Source organism: Apteryx mantelli, chromosome 2 (assembly GCF_036417845.1).
Source record: "Apteryx mantelli isolate bAptMan1 chromosome 2, bAptMan1.hap1, whole genome shotgun sequence".
In the NCBI taxonomy this organism is placed as follows: domain Eukaryota; kingdom Metazoa; phylum Chordata; class Aves; order Apterygiformes; family Apterygidae; genus Apteryx; species Apteryx mantelli.
Window position 1 is genome coordinate 53,706,653 of NC_089979.1, and position 19,650 is coordinate 53,726,302.

At 40.3% G+C, this 19,650-nt stretch overlaps 1 protein-coding gene across 2 annotated transcripts in view; it reads left to right on the forward strand.

Annotated features, from left to right (window-relative positions):
* EMILIN2 (elastin microfibril interfacer 2) overlaps positions 1 to 19,271 on the forward strand; it is a 34,543-nt gene extending 15,272 nt beyond the window's left edge. For both annotated transcript variants that reach the window (XM_067290678.1, XM_067290679.1), the window contains 5 exons: positions 1,607 to 3,541; positions 10,011 to 10,343; positions 10,924 to 10,962; positions 17,538 to 17,672; positions 18,855 to 19,271. In XM_067290678.1, coding sequence (XP_067146779.1) covers positions 1,607 to 3,541; positions 10,011 to 10,343; positions 10,924 to 10,962; positions 17,538 to 17,672; positions 18,855 to 19,192 — 2,780 coding nt within the window. In that variant the 3' untranslated portion in view covers positions 19,193 to 19,271. The remainder of the gene's footprint in view (positions 1 to 1,606; positions 3,542 to 10,010; positions 10,344 to 10,923; positions 10,963 to 17,537; positions 17,673 to 18,854) is intronic.
* Positions 19,272 to 19,650: the final 379 nt, after the last annotated feature.

The following is a 19,650-nucleotide window of genomic DNA, read 5'->3' on the forward strand; positions in this document are numbered from 1 at the left end:
GAGTCCTTCTGATGCTAGCAGTTTGTGCCTCTCTTTTCTGTCCTAGTTAGGGATGTATTTTTACTTCTGCTTCTCAGCGTCACTTGTTTTGCTTTTATTTATGTTTATAGTAGCATCCCTTAACTGTGCAAAGCTCTGAGTTATAAATTGAATAAAAGATACCATGCAAAAATAAAAATTAGGATAATACATGACATATGGAGTTTATCCATTTGTACATAATGGCAAAGATACATAGGAGTATTTATACATAGAAATATGTTCGCATGGGTGTACACATTAAAATGGCATTAAAGTTGGTTAAACTAAAACAATCAGTGATCTGTCTGAAAGTGTGATTTCTGTTGGATCATAATTTCAGATCACACTCAGTATTTTGACTTACTAGTGCCTTGTTACTGAGTCAGCAAATCCCAGAAAATAGGGCTGGAGGGATTTTACAAGGCCAGTTTATCCATCCCGTAAGGTAGGATCAGCTGTACCTCATCTATTCCCTGCAAATGTTTGCCCATCCTCCAGTGGTGGGGATTCTGCTGCTCCGGCGGACAATCTTTTCTGTTCTTTCACTTTCTGTACCTCACCTTTCTGGCCTCACCTTCACTCACTCCAGTTTAAGCCCATACTACTTGTCTTGTCCACAGTGGATATGGAAAACGGTTTATTCCCTACCCATTTGCAGGTTATCCATTCTCCTCTCTTCTAACCTAAATAACATAATTTATTTCAACTTTCCCTGCAATTTATCCTTTCTTGACCTCTGATACTTCTTTCTTTTTTCCGTGTTTTTCACAATTGTTACACCTTTGCTTGAAACAGAACATCCACAGTTGTACACAGCTCTACAACCGAGGTGCTGCCAATGACAAATGGATTGGAAGGATGGTTTCAAACTTATTAATCGATTATAGTGTTAGTTAAAAACTAAATTTCAGATGGAAGTCTGCTTTTTGCTTTTTTTTTTTGCCTTTTTTTTTTTTTTAATTTAAAGAAGGTAGTGCCAGTGCTATTTTAATCTAATCATTTTGGATGTGCAAAGCTTGTGCTTTTATACACATTTCTTTTATTTAAATACATATGAAATAATCAGGTATTTTTAAAGCAAGTGTGGTAATTGGAGTGCCTTTCAGACCCCCATCCAGTATATGTGTTTTTACCCCAGTTCAGCAAAATACTGGAGCCCAAACCCACTTTATGCACATAAATTATTGATACTGAAGTCTTCAATGGCAATTCAGGAGCAGCACATGCTAAATTATTGTTTATAAAGATGCAGTGGCTCTAAGGCAATTATACTGTGATGTATAAGGATAAATAATAATTTATTATATATACTATAGCTTAGATTTGCGTTTGAACAGGGAGGGTTTCTGCTTGTTTGTTTGTTTGTCATTGTCATATCTTGGCAGAAATTGGCCAGTGTTCTAAAACTTTTAGTTTGGACTTACTTGATAAACTAGTGAAAACAAGAATAGAAAAGGGGACAAGCATTATGCATTTCAAAGCATTATTTGGCTTTAAATAAAAGTAAAATTAGCCTCAGCTGACCAAAATGGATACCATTAGGAATATTAATATCCAGGTTTTGTCCGTTATTTCTTTGAAACAGATGCAGAGCCAACAGAAGTGCCAGAACCTCCACCATATGAGAAGAAAATGCAGTTTCTTGAGGAAGAGTTGTTCAGACTTACACGGTCAGTGCTTGATCTTCAGTCCTCCTTGGCAGGTGTGAATGAAAACCTAAAGCTGACTGTCCAAGAAGATGCTAGTAAGATGTTGGTCACTTGGCTGAACAACCTTTATGACCACCCAGGGCCTGATAGTGCAGTTGGTGGTGAAACAGACACTATTCGTCTGCCTGGACTTCTCAGCAATAAAGACCAAAAAGACCCTTTTATTGATTTTGAAATGGAAGATATCAAGTCTGAGCTAGCTGAGGTCAAAGAAGCTTTGAAGATCAGGAACGACCAGCTGGAAGAATTGAATGGAAAAGTAAAAGGCTATGAAGGACAATTAAAACAACTGCAGGAGGCAGCACAAGGACCTACAATAACAATGCCTAGTGACAATATATACAAGGACTATATAGACTCAAAATTTGAATCGCTCAGACAGGAAATACTGGAGGGATTTGAAAAGAAAATGGCAGATCTGAAGAACTCCTGTGAATACAAACTTCAGGATATCCAGCAGCAATGTGATGACAATGAAAATAACTGTTTAGGAATAATTGATGTTATAAAAGGAAAGGAAAATGACTTGAGGAAAGAAATAAATATTCTCCGAACTCAGATTCCATCAAACCAGTCCAGTTGTTGTAAAGAGGGTAGCAGAAGTGACTTTGACCAATGGATAAAAGATTTAGATAAGAAGATTGATAGAGTTGTGGAAGCACACAGGATCTTGAATGTCAGAATAGATAATGAAATCAGTCGATTGTTGACTCCGGATTTAGAAGACATGTTTGGTGAGAGATTGGAGGAACTAGATGCGAGGATGAATGTTACAGAACGAAATGCTGAGGAACATTGCTTTTACATTGAAGAAACTCTCCGAGGTGCTATAGCTGCTGAAGTAGATGAATTGAGAGACTTGTTTGACCAAAAGCTACAGGCACTGGAAGATAGACTCGGTGGCACTATTTTAGAGATTGCTAATACCACAGACCCAGATGGAATATACATGAATCCTGGGCCTATCCTGCCCAGTGACTCTGGATTTGTAAATGAACAATTTACAGTAGAGATGAATCTCTTGAGGGACAAACTACAGTCTCTTGAACACCTTTGTGGGCAGAAATGCCAGGCTGCACCACAAGGTACAGAGGACCTTCAGAAAGAGATAGAAAATTATAACAATAAATACAATCACTTGCTTTTGAAAATACAGGACAATTCTGTTCTTCTGCAGTCTTTAAATAGCTCTTTTAATGAGAAATTTAACTTAATTAAGGGTAACCAACGTGACATCCAGAAAATGCAGAGGGACTTGCGTGTATTCCGGTATAGTCTAAATGTCATGGATAAAGATGTGAAAAATCTTCAAGATGGCTTAAGTGACTGCAGGGAGCAACTTCTGGGTGTCAATTCTACCTGTAAAAAAACACAACGGGGTGTCTCTCGAAAAATTGATCAAATGCAGAGGACACTTGCAAATCAAACTGCTCATTCTAACGATAATTGCTGTATTGAAGTGAAAGAGAGACTAGAACAATTAAATGACCAAGTCTTGAACAATCTTAGCAAGTGTAAGGAAAAGACCCAAGGTAGCCAGGAGGGTGTTTCAGATGTCGATATCAGAGTCTCCCGTGTTGAAAAAGTTTGCGGCAAGCTGGACTCTGTCTCGGGTAGCTTGCAGAGGATAAAAGAAGGTCTGAATAAGCACGTGAGCAGCTTATGGAACTGCATCCATGAGATGAATGGAACCATAGCATCTCATTCCAGAGATATTTCTGACCTCCAAAATTCTGTCCAACAGTTTTACAGTCAGGTCTCTAAAATCACCACAGATATTGAAGACATGATGAAAACTCAGTCTGGCACAAGTAAGTTTTTTTTTTTTTTTTTTTTTTTTTTTTACCTTTTTTAATGCCTTTTTTGTTTTCTGCTAGCTTTTTCTGAATCACTTGCAGAGGGACTGAATAAGGGAGGAAAAACTTAATATTACACAATTTCTCTAATTTTGGCTCTTTGCTCTAGAACGCTATAGAGGACTTTGACTACTTTTAAAAGTATTTCCAAAAAAAAAAAAGGTCAGTAGACTCTCATATTTGCTTTGCGCCAGAATAAAGAGTGTGAATAAAAAAAATTAATATTTTTGGATGGTGAATTTAAAATTAGTTTTAAATAATAATAATCTGTGGATATTATTCAAGTTAATTATATTTGATTTCCTTTTGTTTGTTTTATTTTGTTGTGTGAAATTATATCTGATTTCTCAGGGGATTGAAAAGTAAATGGAGAAAACTGAAGTAAAAGGAATTCAAATTTATGATGATGACTATTCCTATGAGATTAGCCCTCTAAATTTTGTTCTTAGCATGAATTAATGATTGTAATTTAGCACCTACTCTTTGATTTAGGACTTTCACAAACAGGTTCAGGCAAATCTTCGTATAGCAATTTAAGATATCTCCTTCGTAGCTCTGCCAGAAGTTTGTATTCCCACAACATAGTTGGCAAGTTGGCAGTATTTCACACCCCAGCTGGCAATATTTTCACACTCCAGCCACTTCTGTTAACATGTTTGTGCAAATCTACCTTCACAGGTGGTTTAAGGTTTGCATTAGAGTGCCTGAGAAGCAGAGGCATGTTCCCTTTGGCTCACACTGCCGTGAAATGGTAACGCCTAGCAAAGAGCCAGGCAGGCAGTGATGTAGACACGTCGGTGAACCTTGCCATGATGGTTTAAAGTCCTTGCCTGATGCCACTCAGTCCCCTCTGTGGTTCCTGCCCCAAATTCCAGTGATGGGACATTTTTTGAAAGAGTCCAAGTTTAACAGAGGGAAGCTGGGTTCCTATTTCTGTTACCATGACTGAAAGACATAAGAAATGAAGGTTAGTGTGAAATTATACTCTTCAATTAGCTGGGAAACACAGAATATGCTTCTGTTCTAAATTTTGTATACATATGAGATAAATTTGATATATATGAGATAAATTTGATATAACAAGAATTACTGTCTCAAAATTGAGGTAAACTTCCTTTGTAAACTTCCTGGGTGTCAGTATCTTTTAGTTTGACATTTTATTCCTTTAAGAATAGGATAATTAAGTCAGGAGAATTGTGGGTGCTGATAGCAGCTCAGATTTGGAAATAGACCTGTGAAAAGTCCATTAAAGATGAGATGTCTGGGGCTGGGCAGCCCTATATTGATTGAGTATTGATTCCTGGATGCAGTTGGGAAGAATATGCTTTTAAAGGGCAGAATGTATTCAGTTGTTAAGAGAGCAGTAGGAAAGAGGCCAATTTCTGTGGTTGGCCCTAGATCAGAAAAGCGGTGCTGAGTGAAAAGCTTGTGGGTTGTTGCAGCTGCCGTAGGCTGAGGGAGATCTGATACATTACTGTGAGAGGTCCTGCTTGAATGAAAATTTGTGTTACTTGAAGGGTCTGAAAGTGATTTGTGTGTGGAAGAAAATACTTCTCGCTCTGAGGTAAAGAGTCCTGAAAGCCCATGATAGAAGTGTTTGCTTTGCGTGGTTAATTGTTAAAACCTAACATACTTCAGTACTTGACCCAAAAGTCCTTCTGAGGTGAGAAGCTCTTGTATTAAATTAAAAAACAGCATTTCTCTTCTCTTAAGAGAGGAAGTGAATGGGAATGGAGGAGATCCATAATTCTCAGACATTTCCTTTGGTGAAATCTTGACTCTGCTCAAGGTTAGGACTTCACCCCTAGATCTTGCAAAAACAGACCCAGTCGCCATTAAAATGCAATATAATGTATTTACGTAATCCTATTTCTCATCCATCTCACTCTCAAAAAAAATTGCACTAGGGACTGATATTGGAGAAGGAGCCAAGGTACACAGAGTAATCTTCCCCCTGCTATTTAAAGCAGGTGTTCCAGCAGCCTCATGGGTTGTATTTATCAGCCTCTGTTACAGCATTGTAAAGCATTGAAGAGCCTGAGCATACCTAGGTTTCCACGGCATAATTTGGTTTCAAAGCACGGCTCTCTATCCACCATTAGTTTTTAGGAACCTTGGGAAAAGACTCCGCTATTAGATTCCAGATATAGACGTATACTCTGAACTGCACTTTCTGGCCTCCGAAGGATTCATAACGCACATACTTAGGTCCCGGAATGTTTCCAATTAAAATAACGCTGTCTAGCACAGCAGTCCGTGTAGGTTTTGATAGCTGGAGTTCCAGAAAGATTTTGGCAAGATCACCTTTTTTTGGAAGTAGCTTGGGACCCCCATAATGTATGTTGGGTGCAGCCTGAACTGTTTTTATGCCCTTCTTGGGATCAGTGTTGCTGTTGCACTAGCGGTCTGTCCTTGTCTATGAGAATTATTTCCAAGATTTAAATTCATGATCTGCGTGACTGCAGCATCTTCTCTGACACCTGTATTATTTGAAATGGAGGCTTTTGATTCTGGTTATAGATCAGCGTTGGATTTCATATGCAGTGTTTGCCAACATATCGTAGCATTCAAATGATGTCATTTGACTTGGAGAGGGTTGTAAAAGAAACAAGTTACTACTTACACAGTTGTGAAGGCAGTAATGCAAGGAGATATTGCAAGAGTTACGATATAAAATCTTACCAAGCGGTGCAAGTCCAACATATATAAACCTGAGCACAGCTAAAAGACCCTGACGTCAAGAATGTGGCTGTATTTTCTTCAGAATTTTTTATTAAGGTATTTTGGATCCGAGATTATGATAAGTGGCTCGGTCCAAACTGAGGTGATGGGTTAGTGAATAATTGTACATCAGATACAAACCTAGAGGCCAAAACCTTATTTTATTAGTTAGAATTTCTGATGAAGGTAATGCAACTTCTTTCTGCTGGCATTAAATAAGGTGGCAGTGGTTGTTCTGTTATCTGTATAAGTTGCTATATGAGTTACTGCCTATTCATACAGATTCATGAAGTCTTTCTGTAGCTGGAAGAAGCATGGTCTGTAGCCAGATACTGTGCTGGGATTGTAGTTTGCTTTGGTTGTGATTATTTGACTTAAACTACAATTCCTTTGGTAATTATCTGTGTAAAAAAGATTCAAAAATAACAGCTAAATACTGTCTGCTGAAGTTGCAGTTTAAGAAAATATATGTCAGCTCTAAATAACAGCGTTTGTAAAGGGCAGCATAAAATCTTAGTGTTGTGGTGCAAATAAGAAAGGGTCATATAGCTGATTTCCGTAGACTACCCACCAGCTTGTACAAAATGGTACTTTGTAACTGAACAATCGGATCTCTTTCACATCTATAAGAACATTCAAGTCGTGTCTTTTTGGCTTCTCATCAGTGCAGTCACTGGTTCCTTCACTTCCTGGGCTATTTTAAGCAGTTTCTTTCTGTGTGGGTTGATGATTGTGTGGTCACAACAGAACGATATCAGAAGGAGTCAGAGCCACCTCAGTTGTGCATCCAGGTCGTTGCTCTTCTCCTTGCAAAAATAATTCTTTCTTCAGTGAAGTAAAGTGGAGTTTAAAACTGCCTTGCTAGGCAAATAGAATAAAATAAAATATTTTAAAGAGGGAAAGAGGAAGGGAAGAATTCTTATGTTAAATTTGAAAGGGAAACCTTTTCTCTGTGTAAGTTACTGACTGGCATCTGAGAGCAGAAAATAGAGAATGCTTTTGTCTGACCTGAGAGCTGCTACGTCACCAGTTATGTTGATGATGATAAACAGAGCAGTGAGAACACAGCTGCTGAAGACAGTGTCATGGTTTTCAGCTATATAACGATCTAAACTCTGCTGTTTGCCTCTCCAGCTTTTTTGTAGACAGCGGGGAAGATTTCTGTTTTGTAAGCTGCTTGGCAAAAAGGTTCAGCAGGTCCAGCTAAATTCACCCCAAGCTTCATCACGGATTCATTTTTCCTATTTCTTTCCTGAATTGAAAACACATGTTATGTAATTCAGTGTCAAGATAGGGTGGCTCCAGTGTTATCATCTTGGTCTAGTGATTTATTAGTACTTTGTCATGGTATGATGCATCTCTGCAGAAGAGGCCAAAAAGGCAAGCAGAAATGGCAGATCAGAGCCCTCTCGACTCTCATACACATCTGATTATTGGCACTTTTAAAGTTAAGCTTTATGCAGATAAATTTGGATTTAGCTTTATATAGATATAGTTGGATAATTTTGAATATTGGAATATTGATGCTGTGTGCAAGGAAGCAATTTGAACAGGATACAGGATTCAAGATTTTGATTGTTATTTAAAGACTTAGAAAAACCAGCACACAAACATTCATTTTCTGTGTCTGCCCAAGTCGTTGGCTTAATAAAGCTCAGTTTAAGTGACGAGAGAAATGAAAAGTATGTACATACCAAGATATTGGAATATGAAGCCAATTTCTGTTTTGAATGAGCTTAATCTGAAGATCTCAGCTGAATTACACCAGGTCTACATCTATGCTACTGTGGACAGAAGATGTCTCATTAAAATAAATAGAACAACTCTGCTGGAGTGAAGAATGAACTAAACAATTCACTTTCATACTTCAGATCTCCTTCAGAATAGTTTTTATATGATTTTTCATTCTGGGATGCTTACAAAAATAATTCTAATGTTAATCTGTAGAAAGCAAACATTTAATTTTGTGGGTAGAATTACCGAGAAAGTTTCAGTCCCACTCTGTGGTGCATAACTTGTATAAATTTCAATTCTCATGACAGTTCAGAACAGCCAGCAAAGTTCAGGGAGATTTTTTTTTTATTTTTATTTTTCAAACAGTCATATCTAGCAAGTTAACGCAGGTGTTGTGAAGCTGTAAGTTCCAAATTGCCTCCCAATACTCTGGAAAGTTTGAACTTTTTATGAGACTGAAAACAAGGAACAAGATGCATGAGGTAAAGTGCAGGTGCAGGGTTTGTCATCTTTAATCATATGCAGTGTCTGAGACGCAGACAAAAAGTGCCAAGCAGTCCCGTGGTGGCACATGGGCTGCCAGCGATGCAGGCTGGACCCTGGCCCGCGCGTCCCAGCCAGGACCTGTGCTACGCGGTCGCGTGCTGCAGCCCTGCACCGCGTCTGCTTCAGGGCGCCGTGATTTGGTTTAGCCTCAGTCACCGATGAACTTACACAGGCTGATTTTGTCCTCTAATGGGTTGAGGTGCTTCATTCTCAGTGCTGAGGCTTGGGGCAGTGGTCTCTGCATCGTGGACCTGGGCAAACATCTCTGGAGTGACCAGTTGCTTCAGATACATTTGCAAGAAGATAGTTGTCCATTTGCCCAGAGACCCTCACTTCCATCCCTGTGTCTAAAGACGTACTTTAGTCACAAAATGCAACCGAAATAACCAAGGCTGATAAACAATACCAATACATTTAGAAAGGAATTCTCTACTTGGTCTCTGGAATGGGCATTTATGTAGACAGGTTCTTTTTTTTTAACTTATGTGTAAAAGTTTTGTCATTTTATCTGCTGAAATCACATTTCTAAATTTCTATTCTTAATTTAGACATAAGTCCACTTCACACTTAGGAGGACATTGCATCCTTAACTTTCATCTAGAACTACATTTTTATGAATATATTGTAATTCCTATAAAGAGTTTTGAACTGGACCAGATATACAAACGTAACCATGTCAGCACTATTCAACCCTGATGTCAGATGCCTTGGCTGCCCTGCTGGAAAAGTCTTTTAATGGTATCTCTTCCCTTTAGACAATAAAGATTTTCCTGGTAGATTTTTTCCTAGGGTTCTGCCCTTATTGTCAGAAAATATTTGTAATGGAAGTACTTGGAATTTTAAATTCTTTGCTTTTCAAAGTAGGGAAAAAATTCTGTAACTCTGTGTTCATTTACTCTGTTTTTTTTCCTGTGTGTGCTTTTTTTTTTTTCTTTTCTTTTTTTTAATCGTCATGCTAAGTGGTCAGATAAGACTGAGAGCTTGAGAACTATGGGAAGAAGTGGGGGTCAAGAGAATTAAAATGAAGGTAGGCAGAATAGCATGAATAACATGAAATTGAGGTGAAGGCAGTGGCAGGAGATACTGCACTACATAGCCAATGCTATGAAGACAGTCGGGACTAGACTAGTTGGTAATGTCCACAGATTATTTTGACCACTGTTTGTCCTGTCTGCTGGAGACTCTCCAAACTGTCTTCACTGCTTTCCCTGTGTCACAGTCTGAGAAAGAAGGAAATGTGTAGTATTTCAGGAGCGGGACGGAGTTTCTCCAATGCAGTCCTTGATCTGAGGGGAAAGATGGCCTTTCATTGAGCCCTGTTTTATTTTAAAGGATTTGTTTTACATAAATTGCACAAAACCATTTCATATGCTATTTTAGGTGAATAATTCTGTATCTTTCCTCTTCTTCAAACACTTCAAAGGGCAATCAGAAATACCCCGGCAGCCATTGCCACCGAGACCACCCCTGCAGCCACAACCTGGCATCTCCCTGCTGCCATCCCGGCCAAGAATGCAACCGCCGCAACAAAGGATCCCCCTCCAGCCCCTGCAGCCGAGACCTCCCCTGCGCCCATCATTGCCGGGGTCGGGAGTTGTGCCGTTTCTCCCAGGAACGACGGGGATCATCTTGGAGACTGGAGAGGCAGGGCCTCCTGGCACCGTTTTAATGTCAGGAAGAGGACGGCTTAGAAGCGTAGATGGTCAGGCTGGTCAAAGCACCATGCCCTCTGCTGAGGGGTATGCTGGAGCACCAGGTGAGAGAATTAAACTAATGACAAATCACTCCAGTGTAACTGCAAAAGACATGCCAGGTTGTGCTAGAGGGGTGAAACGGAGATCTGTTGTGCTCTGTCAGTCACCCCTGTCTTTGGTGGACACCCGTTATAGATATTACAGTTTGGAATAGGCTTATGGCAGAGGTGACTCGCAAATGGTCCTTTGCAGCCTCCAGCTGGCTACAGAAACAGGGAAACATGTTTAACACCAGTTTTGCTGCCTTTGCCAAGGCTGTGCAAAGCATGAGGTTAACAGAGCTGCTGTAAAATCCTTGGTACCTGCAGCAGTCTTTACCACTAGGGAAACTTAAATTATTTTTTCTTGACATGGTACTCACAGTAGATTTAGTATGTTGTAATAAGAGTTTGGTTTTCTTTGCCATGACCACCCCAGTTTAACAATAATCAGAACATTTCATAGGAGATGTTGAGTGAGTTACTATTTGGTAACAAAGGACTTTTTTTTTTTTTTTTTTTTTTTTTAAGAAGTCTGCAGTGATATTTTGTCATAAAGTACTCCATTATGCACTGTGTAACACGTGCTACTTTTGCTTTGTAGGATATCCAAAGTTATCTCCTCCTACCACAGACTCACAAGGTAAGGCAGTCGTTTCCTAGAAATTCTTCACATAGATATTTAATGTTTATTTTGGTCCCTGAAAAGTTATGGCTGAGAGAGCAAAGTGTTGTTTTTAGTATTTAAGCTTAACTTTGAGAAAAATCTGACACATTTTTGCTAAACCTAGACATTAAAACACAATCTGCATCCTTTGAAAATATGGGGGTTTTTTGAGATTTTGAAAAATAATTCATTTTGGATTATTGTTACATTCTGTTTTTTTGGATACTAAGGGTTTGTATTTTGCAAATGTCAGGACTTTTTTTTTTTTTTCTTTTAAATGCAAAAATATATATAATTCTGATTATTTTAGTATTTCTTCAGTAAGAAATTAAAAAGGCCAAGACTAAGATCTTGAAGCACTGTAGTACCTGAGCTAGTAAGTGATTTGGTTCTCCTTGTGGGAAAGTTTCTGGCTTTGTTGGAGTCATAGCAGTCATGTTACTGACTTCAGTGAAACTGAGAGTGCTCCCGCTCTCAACCACAGTTTAAACAGATCTAAAATGGAGTTTGTTAGATTTGTGGGTTTTTTTAAATTCTGTTAATATAACAATTCACTCATATATTTGAATGATAAACAGGTATAAATCTTGTGTGGGACATACTAGTTAGCCTTGATAAATAGGTTTATTGGGTGCTACCTGCCTGCAACCTCATACTCAAGATATTATCAAACCCTGGGGAATGGTATCCTGGATCAAAGTGGATATTCCCACACTCTTCAGAAAGAATGATTTCATCTAAATTTGTTTGAGGAGATACCAGAAATAGATGAAAATAAAACATTAGGACTTCATGGCATCCAAAAACATACCCTTGGGACTTTGATGGCCCTAACAATGATAGACACAGGTCATGAAGACTGATCTCGGGACTGACAAGAAAAGTTGTAAAGATTTCACATTATAATTCTGATACTTACACTTTCTAATTAAAAATCATAGCCTTAAAGAAGTGTTTGCATTTGAGGATTGCGGTGGTGAGAACAAGAAGCAGTAGGTTAGGCTTCTGGAAAAGGATGAGACATAAAGAAAATGTTCATTTGTCTTAATGCCAACAAAGCCAATATAAATGTCTAGATTTCTGTGATAAATATATTTCCTGGGGGATTTCTTCTCTTCCTCTTTATACCATCTATTGCAATTTATAGGCAACAACATTTTAATAAGTTTATGCTAAAACTGTGTGAAACACAGTAGAGTGTAATGTTGTGAATGTTAAAAACATTGAAGGCAGGGTGTGGTGACCAGGGTGTGCATGTGTTGCTTGGTGGAACATGTTGTAAGAAATGAATATCGTCCTGAGGTCTAGAGAGAGACAGACTTAACCAAGGAGCCCCTTTTCCTGATTAGGGGCACTAAAGACATATCTAAATAAGAGATACCTGCCAATCTGTCATAAATTACCCCCCAAAATGCCTGGCAAACCCAGATGTCAGATACAGTCAAAGAAAACAGAGGTAAGTATACTTCAGTGGACACCAGCTATCCCTGACCATTAGGGCCATGACTGCTTGTGAACAGCCAGTGAAAGAGTGTTTTGGGGCAGAGTTCAGCAGCTAACAGCATTGCGGGAATTAATAGTTGAGGAAGGGGAGGGTTTTGGCTTACTGGAGGAGGAACTTAGGCTTAGATAAGGGATCAGGGGATCCTTAATACTAACTGGAGCAAGACCACAGTTTATAATGTCTTTATCAGTCTTCACACAGTACATTTTGTGGCACTGAATTTATAATTTGAAGGAATATCAGGCCTCCTTGTACTATACTTCTAAAATAAGAAGCTTGTATTATTTCATCAGCCTTCTAAGTACTCTCTTTCATTTCTGTTTCTGAATAGTTTCTGTTGTGTAAAAGCATTTCTGAGGAAGAAGTTGAGGGCTCCAGCTCTGTCCTCTGGGATTAAACTAGCCCACTTTAATCCTCTCCTTGAATGCTAAGGCCTAATTTGCATATTTTCTATACCAAAGAATGTCCTTTAAGCTTTTCAGATTCATTAGCTATCCGTTCGCCTGCATCTTACAATATAACTTTCTAGGTAAGGATCTTCAAGGACTTTAAAAGTATTAATGAGAGAGTTTAGGAAGTACAGTGGTACGTGTTAACTCTATTGTCACAGGCAAGGAGTTTAAGACAAAGGAGTTAAATATCAGGACATAAATGTATCCACCTTAATCCCTTTTAATGCAAAAAGAGTTTAACCGATTGTTATTTAAAGAAACATCAGCATCAAATACTGTTAAGCATGGCAATTTTACAGAGTTATGAGAATTGGTGTTTGCTGGAGGTAAGAAAATTGCAGGGGTGGAACTAATGATTTGGTCTGGGAACTGATGAGAAAATGCTTATAAGAGCCCAGGTCACAAAACTAGGCAATGACAGAGTCAAGAAAAGGATTTGGATTTTCTGACTTCCCGTAGTGGGGGCACTGCAGAAAAATGAAAGCACAAATTGTCTTCCCACCCTCCACCTTCATGCAGTCTGCAGTGTAGTGTGTACTCAACCCTGCACTTCCAATGGAGAGTGATTGGTCCTTTCTAGAGGAAACTTCCTCTACACCGTAATACAGAATACAGCTGAGCTAGTGAACCCTGCTGCTGCACAAACACGCTTGTATATATACATGCAAATAGAAGGCTAGTGTTGGCTTGGGTTTTTTAATTCTTCTGACTGGTCTGAAATTCAGCCATCTTTACTTTCTCCATGTCTTCCTGTAGAACACTTCAAATATAAGAACATGAGGTTTACTGTAAAGAAGGATTTGTATTGTTGTAAGGGGTCCTTGATCTGAAGAAAGAGTTGACTGAATACATAAATTACCCTGCCATGTCTATGGTGGGTTCTGTTCCACAATTTACTCTTTATTTTGAGCATTCAAGGGGAAACAATATTCTAGTTTGTACCCACTTAAAATCTAGTGCAGGGAAAAGCATGTGTGCTGTCTTTGACATAAATAATGCGTAATCACCTTCAGTAGCACTGAAGGCTGTGTTTTGCTGCTGTTTACATGAAGGAACTGCTCAATTCATAAAAACATATTGAAGGCCTGGGTAGGAGACAGGTTTTTGTATAAGGAACAGGTAGGTAGTAGGATTTATCAGCAGAAGGCTCTGTTACTAGCAGACTCGGAAGAAAAGCAGCATGAATCTAAGGCTGTGTCTTCACAGCAAACTGAATGAGTTAATGTCTGTGTTAGAAATAGCGTGACTTTAGCAGAGCAGAGCTAATGGGCCCTGCTTCGTTGAGCGCTGGCTCATGGATATGGGCATGGCCCTGTGCTGTAGTGGGTGGCCATCCTGTAAGCAGAGGCAATGCTCTTGAAAATGAGACATGTAGGGTTAAACTCAAGAGTTTAAAAAAAGAAAGAAGGCGGGGGGGAGGCATGTTAAGCTGGTGATATTTTTCAGACCATTCCCTTTCATCCAAATAATGGACATTGCCCTCATTTAGATTTAGGAGCATTGGCCAATCTGAAGCTGAGAAAATCTGGTAAGTCCTCCAGCCACCTGCAAGGGAGTCATAGGTACATACTGACAAATAAGTTACATACTTACAGTCTCTATTCTGTTTTGTGTAGATTCTTAAAGAGTTCTCATTTCAATAGCTGAGCAATTTTTGGCAGCACCATCACACTTGGGTTTTTTTTTTCCTTTCATCTGGATGGAAATTGTCTATGCTGTGTACTGTTTTATTTTTGTCCCTTTTCTTTCTTTCTTCCCCCCCCGCCCCTTTCTGGTCCTAGGACTCCGTGGGAGGTATGACTTTTGTGTTGCAAAATCAGAAGGGAAGTGGAGGACCAGAAATACAACTAGCAGATGGGTGGAAGTAGATGTAACTAACTTTGCAAAGGTCACCCACCCTTGTATCTTCCATTGGCTTTTGACTCCCCAGAATGCCTTATATCAGCCTAGATTGCCATGAACACACCTGTTCCATCTTACATAAAAATATACACATGTATGTCAAGGGAAAGCTTGAATACATTTAAAGTGAAAGGAATTTTTTAATCACAGAAGCTGGAAAACTTTTTTATTTTGGAATAATGGTTGAATCTTTTATGAGACTTTTGGCTGTCTAGCAGTTGCATCTTCAGAACCGTGTATGTAGTTCCTAGCTTTTAAATGCCTTAAAACTCTTCTTCCTGATTTTTATAATTCCACAACACTAACTGCTTATGTGAAAGTGTGGTGTTTTGCAGCCCGCACCTTGCCTAGCGAAACTGAACTTTGATATTTACATGAAGAAAAATGTTTGCAAGTGGGGACATGTAAGAGAAAGTGGGTTCACCTCTCTACAAAGTTCTGCAAAAGTACTGCTGAGAGCTATTTATAAGACTTGTGAAAGCTTTGAAAAGGCAGGGTTCCAGCTAGAAACATGGAGATGGGTACGAGAGTGTAGATACATTGCATCTTTCCTATGCCTCCCTCTGTTGCCCACTAAATCAATCTACAGGGTATTTAAGAGGGATTTAATATTTCTCTTTTGGACTAATACAGATAAAACTGAGCTGATACGGCTGAAGGCCATCTGCAGAAGGCTGCAGATCTGAAGCCATTACAGCTGCAAAGTCTTTATTCATGTGATTAGCATCAGTGCAGGAAAATCTAAGGGAAACCTTGGCACGCCAGGACAGGAGTTGCTCTGTTATCCAAATGGATATCCAGGCGAAAGGAACAGTAGCTACTGCAGATGGAGAGCATGCACAGCAGCTCTGGGCAGGCTGCAGGTGGTTTGTACCATCTGTACAATATGACTTCAGGGCAGAGAAACCTTTCTGAGTGAGCCAACAAAACATCAGATGAGGTGCATTTTCAGTCACTTTGAATCTCAAGGGAAGCTGAGAAGACAAAGAGACTTCCTGTAAGTTGTGTGGTGTTAAGGTGGTAGAGTTTTTTCAGAAGCTCCTTAAATGGACGCTCTTTTTTTGAATAACATGATTTAGCTTACAGGAGCACTTGCACGTACACTGGGAGGTAGGATTAATCACAGAATCACAGAATCGCTGAGGTTGGAAGGGACCTCTGGAGATCATCTAGTCCAACCCCCCTGCTCAAGCAGGGTCACCTAGAGCACATTGCACAGGATTGCATCCAGGTGCATTTTGAATATCTCCAGAGAAGGAGACTCTACCACCTCTCTTAGAAAAGGCTTCTGTCTGTTTTCTGAGCATGAGACAAAATACTGAATAAGGAGATTTCCAAAGATACATTCTGCAGCTGGCTCTTAGCCCCTGAGGGAAATCATGATTACTTCATGGTTGTTTTAATGGTTATGCCATTTCTGAAATTGCAGGTGTATCTTCACTTCTCAACCTCATCTCCACCCTGCCTCCATCACAAGTTATTCAGAAAAACATTTGTTTATCCACCTTTTGGATGAAATTTTGTCACTTTTTAACTTCTGTTTTTAAGTAGTATAATCTGAATTGGACATTGGTATCACTGGCTGCTGATTGGCATCTTGGATTGAGGGGAAAAAGGAAACCAAACATTTATTTTAAGGAAGTCAGAGCAAGGAGCAGGGTGCCACAGCATGGAAAAGACATGGATCCTACCTTGAATGGAGTAGGGGAAGAGAAAGAGCAATTGAGGCCAACTTTAAGTCCTAATTGCCTGATCAAAGCAGCAAGAGCTGACTACTAGCAGCGTTCCTGCTTTGGGAAAAGCATTTGGAGGGAAGGGGACCAAAGTGAGACTAATGAGTGGTTGATCGCTACAGACTTGCTGTTAAATCAGTCTGTTAAAAGTAAAAATTGAATACATTTTGTCCTAATAGTCAATTTTTTGTGCCCATCCAGCCTAAGAAGTATTTTATAGTGGCCATCTGCTTATTAGCTAAGTGTCTGGTTAATCTGCTGAGCAAACAAACAAACAAAATTGAAATGAAGAGTCCCCAAAGGAGAAGGGGAGAAGAGTGAAAAAGGAATGAGAGAGAAGAGTGAAAAGGAGTGAGAGAGGAAAAAAACTCCAGTCATGGAGTTTGATTGAAAATCAGAGTGTTTATTTTTGTAGCTGGTTTTGGTACTCTTTATGGCAAAGGTAGGATTTTCTAAGCTGTATATAGCTTCTCTTTAAAATGCATTAGAAATGAAATGAGGAAAGCTAGCAGGAGCTATGAACCTTTAGGGCTTCTGTTGCCATTGCAATAATAACCCAGAGCAGAGACATCCACGGGCTGCTTGGATCCTGAAAAAAGTCCACAGTAAAAAAGTTGTTGAATGCAGTGGGGCCAGTGTTTCCGCTTTCAGCATTTACAAGCCACATTACCTTTTCCTTAGAGGGAAAGGAAGGCTCTGGTGGGTGAAACCAGAGTTCTGGCTCCTCTGCCAGAGCTGGGAGGCTGTGCCCAAGGGGGGAATTTCATGGCCCTTTGTCTGTGGTAAGACAGCTGGGACCTGTGCCAGCAATACATATTCTGCTCGCTCTGGCACCCGTGAAGTGATGGGACTAGTCTGAGTGGCATATATGCAGGAACAGGGACACTGGATTGTAAACCACAGGGAAAGGCTGTGTCATCATCCCAATGTGACCCTAAATCATGTTCTTATCCGTTCTAGGACCTGCTGCTGCTGCGGCCTCGCTGGTGTCATTTTCTGCTGGGCTCACACAGAAGCCTTTCTCCAGTGATGTTGGTGTGGTTCATTTTAACAAAGTGCTTGTGAACGACGGGGACTATTATAATCCCAACACAGGTAACAGCCAAAGAGTGGACCCATAGAGATGCCAGCTGGGCAACAGCATGGCTTACCAGTGTTTGATGCTATCTCAGGTCTTGCTGGTGCATTGAACAAATAAAATACACAAGTCCCTCTAAACAGGTACACCTGAATAAAAGCTTCCTGTGGGTGTGTAGCCAGACATGCACTTTGCCACTGCTGGTTGTCTACAACTGCCCAGTTGTAGTCTCTACTCTGTCATACTCCCTGCTCTGTCAGCATAGCTGGTTGTGTACCTCACCCCATCTCAGGCCAAATGAGCCCAGTTAGCAGAGGCAAGGTACTAGTTCTTGCTAACCTGCTTCACTGCAACTCAGTCAGCTAGGTAACTTTGGGGAGGGAGGGAGTGAGGTGGCTCCAGGGGAGCAGCAGGTAAGTGTAGGTCAAGAACAGTAACCTCAGACCACCCCCTTCTCAAGCAAAGCATGATGGCAGTGGAGGGTGTTAGGTGTGCGCTAACCTCCTGGGAACTTGCACAGAGTGCAGGTGCATGTCACCTCTTCACCCAGCTCTGATCATGACAGAGCTCAAGGCCGTCCCGTCCAGCTCCTTAGGCCAGGAGGTTTCTGAATGTAGACAAGACCCTCTGCTTAAGCCCTGAAGGACTGGTAGGCTTTAAAACAACAGCAGCAGTTGATCTTTGGTAGGATCTATGCATGGGTGGACTGAATTTCTCTTGGCAACAGAAGGAGGGTGAATACAGCCTTAAGCTATGCACCTGTAGCTTGACCAGGTATGCATATGCCTAACTCTCCCTTGTAGACTCCAGTGTAAACCACCTCTGCCCCCTGAAACACTTTCTGAGCTTTCTTGACCTGGCTGCTCTTTAAACCTCAAGGCTGTGTGGGACTGGAAACTTCTGTCTGCTATGACTAAGGTGTATGTGCCTGTGGTGTTAGTGCTGTCTCCATCTCAAATCGGCAGTTCATACAGCCTATAGGGTTTTTGAAATGAGTAATACTGGAGGAGTCGTGTAGCTCAAAGCATTCCTTTGCCCTCATGACTGTGGTCAGTTGGTCAGCAGTCCAAGCTGACTTTGCTGCAGTATCAAGTACCTGTGTATGAAGCAAAGGGTAACCCATGTTGCTTTGTCATTGTGCTTAGAGCACTAATGTCTCTCCATTTTGAGCAGATCAAGTCTTTCTATCTCTTGTGCAGGCATTTTCACATCACCATATGAAGGGCGCTATCTGATTACCGCTGTGCTGGCTCCTGAGAGGGACGAGTATGTTGAAGCAGTGCTGTCAGTCTCCAATGCAAGCGTTGCTCAGCTCCACACAGCAGGGTACAGAAGGGAACTGCTGGAGTATCACAAACCCTACTTGGGGAAACGGACCTGTGGGGGTCCTGGGACGTTCCACCTTGTTCTTCACCTCAAGGCAGGAGATGAAGTAAACGTTGTTGTGACAGGAGGCAAACTGGCCTACACAGACTCTGATGAAATGTACTCCACATTTAGTGGAGTTCTCCTTTATCCTTCCATTTCTCATGTCTAGGTTTATCTTGAACAGGAGAGAAGGGTAAGATATTCAGAAGAAATTAAGTGTAATAAAATCCAAAGCTTTAATATATTCAGTTTATATATTTGATTTCAGTGATGGGTTTATGGTCTGCACTGAGACCTTTTCCTTGTCCCCTGTTTCCAGAAGTAGCAACAAAAGACATGTTTCTTTAGCTAAATTAACTCCTTCCCCAAGGCATCATTCACCCCTACAGCAGAACGGCTATCAAGCAGAAGAAATGTTCTCAGGAGATACTTCTCCAGTGCGCTCTTGCTATTCCCTAGCAAACTGGCTTTTGCAACCTTTTCCCTCGTGTATCACTGCCAGTTTCCCTAGTGTATCGAAGTTTACATTCTTGCTGAAGTTTACAGTTTCATGGTCAACTATTTTCATGTTTTCAATAAAGCAGGGACAAGAAAGTGAGCTTATATAAGACGTAGTTGATGACTTCT